Raw genomic sequence first — 12,060 nt, forward strand, 5'->3', positions numbered from 1 at the left:
GGTTTAGAATAATATATAACTGTAGTAAAGTGATCTGTAGAGACCAAAAAGTGGTGCCAATTATTAGACTTAGTAGCCAGTGCTAAAACTAATAATAACATCACCAAAATTCTTTCAAAATATGTTAAAAGTGTGATTTAAACAATAAGTCATTTTCTGATTACACATTCCCTTAATAAAAGTTAATAAGTTATGTGTACCCCAAAAGGGGAGTAAAAAAACTACAAATGCTCTGGAAAAAAGCCCTCATACAGCTACATCGATAGGAAAAAAATAAGTTATGACTCTTGGAATGCAACAATGAAAATATTAGTTGGCCAATAAGGGTGTAATATGGAATTAAACTTTTCTTTCAAGCCTCAACATACTCTGCTGCATCAAGTCATCTGCCAAATTATACTTATATTGTTCCTGTAAAACATTACTCACAGAACATGGAGAAGGGCAGATGCTGTTCTTGTCACATTTTTAACTTGATTTATTTCTTTAACTTTGCGTAGAATAGAGAGGCTGTCCTGACGACTGTCCCGGAGGTCAAATTCTGTTTGTATTATACTTCCAAACTGTACAACAGCAAATTCACACTGACGAAGAAAGAACAAATAAGGAGTAAAATACTAAACCTGATATACAAACAGTCGGACAGACATTCTTAAATAGATACAGTAGAGAATAGTTGATGAGATAGATAGAAGATAGTTGATGAGATAGACAGTAAATAAATAGATAGTTGATATGAGATAGAAAAATAGACAGATAGTTAAAATGATTGAGATATATATATATAATGTAGATAGATAGATAAATAGATAGTGAATAGATAGTTGATATCAGATAGATAGTTGATTATATAAATAGATGGGCTAAATAGATAGTTGATATCAGATAGTTGATAAGATAGATAGATAGATAGATAGATAGATAGATAGATAGATAGATAGTTGATATGACAAAGTATGATAGAAAACAGTCCGAGCAGCACTGCGTTTTCCTTCCCTCTCTCATTCAGGCACTGTCACCTTTCACATCAGATGCGATTTCTGTGACCAGGCAGTGCTCAGCCCAAATAGACTTAAATGTATACCCAAATATGAGGAAAAACAGGCGGCACCCACCATGGTGCAATCTTCTCTTTATTGTATCCGACTTAAAATACATCAGCGGACGGCTTGGGGCGGATGAACATACAATGCAGACAAGAATATGGCGACAGCCATTTCGCTCCTAAGCACTTCCTCGGGCCACTGACACATCGATGCAAATGTGTCATCTAATATTTATGTCGGCTCCCACATGCGATCTCCGCACGTGACATCACACCCGGCGTCGCAAAGCGGCGCATCCATGTGACCCTGCCTCAAAGCCGACATCGCAAAGAAGTGTTTACAAAACACACAACATTAAAAACAAACAACTCCAATAGACATATAAGATGTTACAGAAACACTCCTAAATAATGTTTTTCATTTAATCCCAGAGGACCAATTGCGCATGAGCGTAGGATCCATTTCCCTTCTCTTCTCAAAAGTTCACAATGTCTGTCTCCCCCTTGTGGGGGACTCGATACAATCTCAATCCGAGCAAATCTGAGGACACTACCTTCCTCCATGTTCAGAGTTTACATGGTCAATCAAGCGTGGACACCCCTTGCCTGTACTGAGTGAGTTTACATGTTCTCTAAATCTTTCATTGAGACGCCTAATGGTCTTCCCTATGTAGAATCGGCTGCATACACATAATATTAAATATACTACATATTTGCTTTTGCATGTAATTAAGGTAATAACCCTATATTGTAATCCACCAGGATAAAAGATAAAAATTCCCATTGGGGATTAAACTTGCAAAATGAGCAATTACCACAACAGCAATTCCCCTTGGGACGCCAACCTGTAAGCCACCAACCTGTTAGCCAAGTGCTAGGTTTATTTTCTACAAAACGACGCCGGACTGTTAACATATAACACCTCCTAAATGTTATTATTGGACGGGCTCCCTTGATGTCCTTAAGGTTATCATCTCTTTCCAATATATCCCAGTTTTCTCTCACTATTTTTTTAATTCGATCAGCCATTGGGCTATATTTGAAAAAGAACACAAAAGGTCGGGGAATCCCCTGCTGATTGTCAGTCCCCACCTTAGTACCTGAAGCAGATTTTGTTATCTAGTGTAAATTTAAAATTTTTGGCCTTCATCATGGCCTCATTTAATAAATTCAGGGGGTGGCCTCTGGATAGCAAAACGCCTTTTTAAATCCAGGACCTGCCTCCAGAAACTTTCCTCTGTTCTATTAATCCTCCTTAGTCTCATGAATTGGCCATATGGGACTTCTTTTTTAACACTATGCGGATGATAGCTAGAATAGTGTAACAATGAGTTAGTAGCCGTAGGTTTGCGATACCCCTCAGTAACCAATTCCATATTTCTTACTGATATAAGTACATCTAGGAATTCAAGTCTTAAATGACCAAAGTTATACGTAAATGTCATATTCATCTTATTCTCTTTGTTCAAATACTCTACAAAATCTCCAAAAATGGTGTCTGTGCCAGATCACACAATGAATACATCATCTATAAACCTTAAATAGGTCTGTATATAAGGCAAAAAGGGGTTAGTAACAGAGTATATATATTTATCTTCGAATCTCACAAATACAAGTTCGCTAAAGTACATGCGACTGGAGTGCCCATAGCGGTACCGAATTTCTGCCTGTACCACCTATCCCCAAATTTGAAGGCATTGTTTTTCAAAATTAAGCTCAGAGCATCCTTAATGAAGTCCAAAAAGACCGCACTTTTATCAGTGTTGCTCAAGACCTCCATTACTGCTTCTATGCCTTCATCCTGTGGGATACGCATGTACAGGCTCTCCAGACCCAGGGACACTAGCTGAAAACCATCCTGCCGCTGTACAGAATCCAGTGCCAGCAATAGATCAGCCGTGTCTGTAAGATGTGAGGGTGCAAACTGCACCATCGGTCTGAGCAACCAGTCAATATATTTGGACAGTGGTTCAGTCACTGACCCAACCCCCGAGACAATAGGTCTACCAGGAGGGTGGGTCAGTGACTTGTGGATTTTGGGCAAAAACTACCACGTAGGTTTTGTTGCAAACAGGGGCAGCCATTTTTCGGCCTTCTTTCTACATACTTGTGCAGAAGACCCCTTAACAAACCCTGTGTCTTAAGTGTGGGATCTGTCTTCAATCTTTCATACACATTATTGTTTTCAAGTTGCCTGCTAGCCTCTGTTACATAAAAATATCTAATATACCCCCAAGTACACAAAAATATAGATAGAGGGGAAGAAAAAGCCTTGAGGTGGCTACAACCCCGTGATGATATTGTCATAAAGCCGGCGGACAAGGGGGGGCAACGTGGTCCTAATGACTAGGGAATTTTATGTAACAGAGGCTAGCAGGCACCTTGAAAACAATAATGTGTATGAAAGAATGAAGACAGTGGTGAATCAATGGATGCCGTATATCTGGACTTCTCCAAAGCATTTGACACTGTACCACATAAAAGGTTAGTATATAAAATGAGAATGCTCGGACTGGGAGAAAACGTCTGTATGTGGGTAAGTAACTGGCTGAGTGATAGAAAACAGAGGGTGGTTATTAATGGTACATACTCAGATTGGGTCACTGTCACTAGTGGGGTACCTCAGGGGTCAGCATTGGGGCCTATTCTCTTCATATAAATTTTTTCAGATGACACTAAACTGTGTAAAGCAGTGGGGGGGGGGGGGGGGGGCGATCCGCCTCGGGTGCCGGCTCTTACAGGGGTGCCAGCAGGCTTAGAAGCAATGAGCACTTCCATCAATACAGATGGAAGCGCTCATTGCTGAAGCGCTGACACCCACATACTGCGGCGGGGTAGGGAGCGAAGCACATAGTTTCCTGCCCCGCGGCCGATCACCGCCATAGGCTTCAGGCATACTAGGTAGTGAAATCCCAGCGCAGGCGCGTGTGATGACGTCATCGCGCGCGCCTGTGCCGGGACTCAGCAGTACAGTGTCGGGACTCTGCGAGCAAGAGCAGGTAAGTATTTAGCTTTTAGTTATTTTTTTCTTTTTTTTTTTTTTTTTATGTGCTAACTTTGGGGGACATGAGGGGCCCGGGGTGCACACAGGAGGACGTGTGGGGGGAAAATATGGTGGGATAATGTGTGGGGGCAAATTTGTTTATTTTATTTTATGTGCCAACTTTGGGGGACATGAGGGGGGTGAAAGCATTATGTATGACAATGAGTAGTAGATAAAGGCGCTCCCACTAGCAATTTAGAAAACAATAGAAGTAATGAGGGAGCTATTTTAAGCTCCCTCATTACTTCTATTGTTTTCTAAATTGCTAGTGGGAGCGCCTTTATCTACTACTCATTGTCATACATAATGCTTTCACCCCCCTCATGTCCCCCAAAGTTGGCACATAAAATAAAATAAACAAATGTAACTTTTACTGATAAATTATTTAAAAGACAAAGCGCCACATATAGATAAATGGTTAGATATGGCTTAAAAAGTAGGGAAAAATCTTACCATTACGACGCAACCCTCATAGGGACCAACCAAGCGCGGTAAAGGAAATGCACCACGTCTAGGCTGATTATTAGGTGTGGTCGTTGGTAGTTTCAAGATGTAGACAGTGCAGGGAACCAATATCCCTAATAATCCCTGATTGGGGATAGGGACATTGCTATTGTTACCCTGCCTGTCTATACAGAGTTCCTACCCCGCAAGTGGCGGCCCTGTCCGGATACCTTACCCTAGAATAGGGAGGTATCCCTATTGTGCCCTGGCCGTGCGGAGGCAAACGGATCCGTCCAGACTTACAATGTAAGTCAATGGGGACGGACCCGTTTGAAGTTGACACAATATGGCTCAATTTTCAAACGGATCCGTCCCCCATTGACTTTCAATGTAAAGTCTGGACGGATCCGTCTGAACAACTTTCACTCTTAGAATTTTTTCTAAACTATAATGCAGACGGATCCGTTCTGAACGGATCCAAACATCTGCATTATAGGAGCGGATCCGTCTGTGCAGACACCAGATGGACCCGCTCTGAACGCAAGTGTGAAAGTAGCCTTACCTGTGCTTAAAATAGGGTTGCTAGGCATGGTCCGTCTATCTGTTGAAGGACGGAGGACGCAGAAGCAGGCTGGGTGCAGGCTCACATTACTGACAGCCAGGGACTGTAAGTAAATGATTAAAGCCAGGTCCTCCCCAGCAGCTGATAACAGTGCCTGGTCTGTGTGCACTTCTCCCTGTCCCTGCGCTTGGCAGACGCTCCCTCACTCAGCAGAGCTGGAGAATGCAGAGTTGGAGCAGCGCAGACCAGGGAAGGGAGATCTGCCATCTGCTCAGTGTATACATGAAAGCAACATGTTGTCACGGCCACAGTTTTGGCCGTGACTCCTTGGGAGCCGCATACTGTTGCCCGCGGTTTTGTGTTGTAGTTTCAACCGCAGCTTGAGGCATAATGTAGTTGGTCTCAGGTGCGGTTGCCGCGGACAACAGCTATGTGTGCAGTTTCCTAGGAGTTGTGTGTATGTATGCACTTTTGTATGTCGGTGTGCACTCTCTGTTTTGTGTGGTGTACACTTACATCTTCTCCTCACTGTGGTTGCCCGTGGCAACGTTTGGTTGCATGGTGTACATGTGGTGGCAGTGTCCCGGCCTTCGGGCTGACTCCCAGGACATGGTTGCCACCCATGTCGTTGCCTGCGGCAACAGCCACAGTGTGTTTCTGAGTTGGACACTTTCCCTTTTAATTTATGTTTTCCTTCCCTGGTGTTGGAAGGGTTAACCTCCTTCCTAGTGTGTGTGTGCACTGGATGTGTCTGACTGTGGGTGTGGCTTCTTGGCCTATAAAGCCTCACTGCTTTTGCAGGTCTGCAGGTTGCTTCAGCCATGCTTAGCTGAAAGCAGCCTCCTGTGGTATTATCTGCCTGTGAGAGCCACCCCTGTGGTCATAAAGAAAATGTCACTTTATGTTTTATGTCATGTTGTGTGAGATGTCCATCTGATGTTCTGTTGGGTCCTTCCTTCGTTTGGTTTGTGCAGCTAATGGTTCTGGATTCTGTGTGTTCTCAGGGATCCAGTCAGCAAGGCTGTGGCAGGTTGGTTGAACTACTTAGTTCACCTGCCATTTCCGTTAGTCTGTTTTGGTTCCCCTTTTTCCCAACAGCTTGGCCAGTGAGACTCCTGCTCCTCTGTGCCTAGAAGGAGTAGGTCGTCTTACCCTGACTCCTAGCGCAGGGACCGGACGGAGGGTGAGTTAGGGATCCGAGGTTCCTGCGCATGGGTCCTCCTACCTTTAAGGTCGGCCCATGCAGTTAGGAGTTAGGGTCAGGGTAGGGACGTTATTAGGAGGTGACCTGCTCCCTATCCTGTTCTCCTGGCCGAGTAGACCAACAGCATCTGGCACCGCACGGCTGAGGATTTTCCCCATCCTCAGCCGTGACACATGTGGTAAGAGGACCCCTTTGTGCTGCAGGAGATTAACCCTTTAGGGGGAGGGCTCTGGTTACTGACACTTTTGGGGGGCTATTGTTACTGGCTAGTGAGGGATTAGCCTCAGGGTGAGGGCAGTGGCGGCCATCTTAACTGAATAGTGAAATTGCAGTTTTATGCAGACTGGTTGCTAAAGGCCTATTCTTATTAAATATGGGGTAAGTCAGTCTAATAGTAACTGATTCTGGAATATCATGTTATTAGTAACTACATATATGAAAATTGAAATTAGGGTCTAAATGTGACAGTGTCACGGCTGAGGATGGGGGAAACCCTCAGCCGTGAGGTGCCAGGTGTTTAAGTAGCTACTCGGCCATGAAGCCACAGGACAGGGAGCAGGTCACCTCCTACAGCGTCCCTACCCTGACCCTAACTCCTAACCTGCATGGGCCGACCTTTAAGGTAGGAGGGCCCATGCGCCGGAACCTCGGAGCCCTGTCTTACCCTCCGCAGATCCCTGAGCTAGGAGCTGGGTAAGGCAACCTACTCCTCCTTGACACGGAGGAGCAGGAGCCTCAATGGCCAAGCTGTTGGGAAAAAGGGGAACAGAAACAGCAATACGGAAATGGCAGGTGAACAGACATTCACCAACCTGCCACAGCCCTGCTGACTGGATCCCTAAACAGACAGGGATCCAGAACCGTTATGCTGCACAAACACATATGAAAATCCCAACAGACAAACTTGCTACAACACACACATAAAGACATAGGCATACATAAAACTTTAACTAAAACCTATACTCAAACTTAAACTTAAACTATGACCACAGTGGTGGCTCTCACTGGCGGATGAACAAACACAGGAGGCTGCTATCAGCAAGCATGCTGAAGCAACCTACTGAGCTCTGCAAGAGAGAGGGTCTTTATAGGCCCCAGTGGCCACACCCAAGGATTGGACACACCCAGTGACATCACACACACACTGGGAAGGAAGTTAACCCTTCCAGTAACACAGAAGGGAAAACAAACATACATAAAGGGAAAGTGCACACAAAAACTACAACACAGTGCACACAACAAACACACCTAACAAAAGGAACGTCAGGTGAGACCGCATGCCAGGGCAGCAAGCTACCTAGCGACGCTCAGGCTGCTCTGCTGCTAACAACAACACTGGTTGCCCGCGGCAACCACAAGTGAGGCCACAGACAAGCAGCCCTCACCCGTGGTTGAACGCCCATACAAAACCGCAGGCAACCGCATGCGGTAAAGGAGTCACGGTCATGGGCATGGCCGTGACGGACATTTATCCTTTAACACTGACAAATGTAAAGTTATGCACATGGGAAGGAATAATGCAAATCACCTGTACATACTAAATGGTAAAACACTGGGTAACACTGACATGGAAAAGGACCTAGGAATTTTAATAAACAGCAATTTAAGCCGTAAAAAACAGTGTCAGGCAGCTGCTGCCAAGGCCAATAAGATAATGGGTTGCATCAAAAGGGGCATCCGAGATGAGAACATATTCCTACCACTTTACAAATCGCTAGTCAGACCACACATGGAGTATTGTGTACAGTTCTGGGCTCCTGTGAACAAGGCAGACATAGCAGAGCTGGAGAGGGTTCAAAGGAGGGCAACTAAAGTAATAACTGGAATGGGGCAACTACAGTACCCTAAAAGATTATCAACATTAGGGTTATTCACTTTAGAAAAAAGACAACTGAGGGGAGATCTAATTACTATGTATAAATCTATCAGGGGTCAGTACAGAGATCTCTCCCATCATCTATTTATCCCCAGGACTGTGACTGTGACGAGGGGACATCCTCTGCGTCTGGAGGAAAGAAGGTTTGTACACAAACATAGAAGAGGATTCTTTTTTTTTTTAAACAAAATTTTATTTATTTTGATTTATCAAAAAATTCATTTACAATATCCAATGTTTACAAAGCTGTGTTACATACATTTCTTGATAAAATTTACACTGGTTTGACAAAATGTCATGTTCAATGAAACTTCAGTTCAAACTCCCCCCCCCCCCCTTCCCCCACCCCCCTCAGCTTCAAGAGGATCAGGTCCCATCCTATCAACAAGGCATTAGATAACCTATTGTTCCAATTTACCTAACGCACCCTTTAATTGTTCTCGTAAGTACCAGGATGTTTGCTTCAACGGGTTCATCAATGCTTTAATTTCCATGATCTCTAGCACATTAATAATGAATCCTTTCCACCTGTTCATCAGCTTATACAAAGCTTTATCCGTATTTTGTTCTGCTAAAAATAATTCTCTGTATAAACACCATTTTACTTGTATGACAACCTCTCCGATTGAAGGTGCTGTCTGCTGCAACCAGTTCTTCAGTATGCACCTTTTTGCTGTCAAAATACATATATGCGTAATCTGTGCTACTTTTGTGTCTTCTGGATAGTAGTGGAACAATATAAGCCCTGGGACTAACGTAATCTCAATATGTAAGATGTTTTTAAGCCATTTTGAGAAAGATGACCAAAACTTCACTATTTTAGGGCAACTCCATAAACCATGTAGTAAATTGGAGTTTTCTAGGCCGCATTTCGGGCACTGCATTATTTTTCTTGCCTGTATGGCCAACTGTGTTTTATAAAACCCGTATATAGCCCTGTGGGATATTCTGAATTGTGTCTCTCTCCAGATTTCACATGGGATCAACCTTCTCAGGTACAACCATCCCTTCAAAACATCTTCATGCGTGCATTGCCCGTCAAGTTCTTTCTCCCACGCCTTAAACGGATATATAGGAAAGTTATCCTGTCTAGCCCCCAATAACCTGCCATGTAAGTCAGATAAAGATAATGGGGAGGAAGCTGTGCCTTTTAATAAGTCAAATCTATTTGTGGGGAATTCTTTTTTAAGATCTATTACCCTACACTTTAAAAAATTGTAAACCTGGTGATACGACAGATAGTGACCAGAACCTAACGCATATTTATTGCACAGTTCTTCAAAACTAAAATAGCGTTGTTCCGCATTATGCCATATGTCATTTACTGAATGTATTCCCTGCATTCTCCATTCACGGAATTGTTTATTGTGTCTGCCTTCCACAAATTCGGGGTGATCCCAAATAGTCATGTACTTTGATATTGTAAAAGGTAACCCATATTCCTTGCGTATCGCCTTCCATGTTGCTACCGTGTCCTTTATTATAAGACTCTTTTTCAAGTAGGATGGTAAATTAGCAAACTTTGTGTGGAGGAGCCCTATCAGGGACCAAGGAGCAGCCAGTTCCGATTCTAGTTTGTAATTAGAATAACTATGTCTTCCTGATAACCAGTCTAAGACATGCCTGAGGTTGCTTGCTAGATTATATCTCCTAATGTCAGGGAAATTCACTCCTCCCTTTTCCCTAGTAAGCTGAAGTTTTCGCAATGATATTCTCGGGCGTTTGCCTTTCCATATAAAGTATCTGAACGCCGATTCTAAGGTCTGTATGTCTGAATGCCTAATTAGTAATGGTATTGTTTGCATAGGATATAACAGGCGTGCAAAACTGATCATTTTAAATAGATAGCATCTGCCCATTATAGAGATTGGAAGATGTCTCCATCTATCAATGTCTCCCTGCATTTTTTGCACCAAATGAGGGTAATTTAGTGAGTAAATCGATTCCGGTGCTTTCCCTATATTTATACCTAAATACCTGACTGTGTTTTTGGCAATTTTAACCGGACAGTTGCGATGGTCAAAATTTCTGGTCTGACATGTCTGAGAAAGAAGCAGCAGTTCACTCTTATCTGCGTTTACTTTAAAGCCTGACACTCTACCAAAATCTACAAGTTTCTTAAACAGAGTTGTTAGATCTCTTTCCGGTTTCTCTAAGAAAATTAAAAGATCATCAGCGTACAAAGCGTGTTTTATTTCTTTGGAACCTATCCTGATTCCTTCTATCTCACCGGTATTGCTAAGATAGCGGGATAAGGGCTCTAAGGCGATATCAAAAAGTAACGGTGAAAGTGGGCAACCCTGCCTAGTCCCCTTGCCGATGTCAAAAGCAGACGAGAGAAAACCTGGTGTGTGTATCCTGGCTGAAGGATTCGCGTACAGTACTTGAATATATGTTCTAAAATTCCCTTCTAACCCTATCCTGTCCAAGACTTTATTCATCCATCCCCAGCTTACATTATCAAATGCTTTCTCGGCATCTATGGTTAGTAAAGCTGGGGATGGATGTAATTCAGGTCTCATTTTTATTTAATCTAATACTGTAAGTACTTTTCGGATGTTTGTTACTGCCGAACGGCCCTTAATAAATCCTACTTGTGAATCCGAAATGATCTTAGGAAGTATACCTGCTAACCTTTCAGCTAGTATTTTGGACAAAATTTTTATATCCGTGTTAATCAAGGATATCGGCCTGTATGAAGTGGCCTGTAGGGGATCCCTACCTGGTTTCGGGATTAACTTTATGTGTGCCGTATTCGCAGAGTTTGGGAGTAGTAGCCCTGATGAATGTGAATTAAAAACTTTTGCCAGGAGTTATGAGGTTCTTCCTCCCAGAATTTTATAAAATTCTCCCGAATATCCATCCGGACCAGGGGCTTTTCTTAGTTTTAGGTTTGATATGATACTCTGTACTTCTTGAGCCGAAATAGGGGCATTAAGTATATCCAAGTCTTCTTGGGACACACTTGGGAGACTAATAGCATCTAACCAACTGTTCCCGGCTTCCACATCATCCTTATGACTCTTGTATAGGTTGCTATAAACGTCCCTGATGATTTCATTTATACTTTTAGGGTCATGTTTTAGTGAGCCATCCTTATCTTTTAGGGCCAGAATCGGGGTCATGTGCTGGTAACCCTTAGCTATATTCGCCAATAATCTCCCCGTTTTATTCCCGAATTTATATATCTGTGCGTCGACCTTAGATTTATATAACAGCTCCTTCTTTTGCAACCAATATTCATATTCCTGCTTCTCTGTCTTCCATTTTGCTTCCGAATTGCCTGTTGGATTTGTTGTAAATTCTCTATAAGCTGTTCTGAGTTTTAACCCATGTGACTCTATCTCATTTTTTATTTTATTTTTGAGACCTGCAACATGAGAGATCAATCTCCCCCTCAGTACCGCTTTCCCTGCATCCCACGTTAACTGAGCATTATCGGGTATATTATTATCTCCAATATATTCGTCCCACCAACCTATCATCAGGTTGTGAAAATCTTTATTTTCATATAAATCCGAAGGGAAGCGCCATATGTAATCAGTCCCTCTAGGCGTATGGTCTTGCAGTTCAATTGTAATCGGCACATGATCCGAGATCACTATATCTTCAATAGAGGAAGATGTGCATCTCCCAAATAAATTACCTGACATCAGTAAGTAATCTATTCGCGACCATGATTTATGTACTGAGGAATAATATGTATAGTCGCGTCCCTCCGGATTTAATGTTCTCCAAGTGTCTATTAATCCTAAAGTCTCCATGAGATCCTGTAGAATTTTAGTATTGCGTTGCTTGTGAGGATCTGTTCCCCTATCCGTTCTTCTATCTTCCCCCCAATCTGCTATTAGGTTTAGGTCTCCTCCAATTATCTTATCTGCTGCTT

The 12,060-nt window shown here is 42.9% G+C and overlaps 1 protein-coding gene across 2 annotated transcripts in view; it reads right to left on the reverse strand.

Moving 5' to 3' along the window:
• Window positions 1-12,060, reverse strand: part of ITGAE (integrin subunit alpha E) — a 137,953-nt gene that overhangs the window by 82,812 nt on the left and 43,081 nt on the right. For both annotated transcript variants that reach the window (XR_005777447.1, XM_040423354.1), the window contains exon 9: window positions 430-584. Coding sequence is in view for 1 of the 2 variants with exons in the window: in XM_040423354.1 (XP_040279288.1) it covers window positions 430-584 (155 nt within the window). In the remaining variant the exon portion in view is untranslated. The remainder of the gene's footprint in view (window positions 1-429; window positions 585-12,060) is intronic.

This window comes from Bufo bufo, chromosome 3 (assembly GCF_905171765.1).
Source record: "Bufo bufo chromosome 3, aBufBuf1.1, whole genome shotgun sequence".
Taxonomy (NCBI): Eukaryota; Metazoa; Chordata; class Amphibia; order Anura; family Bufonidae; genus Bufo; species Bufo bufo.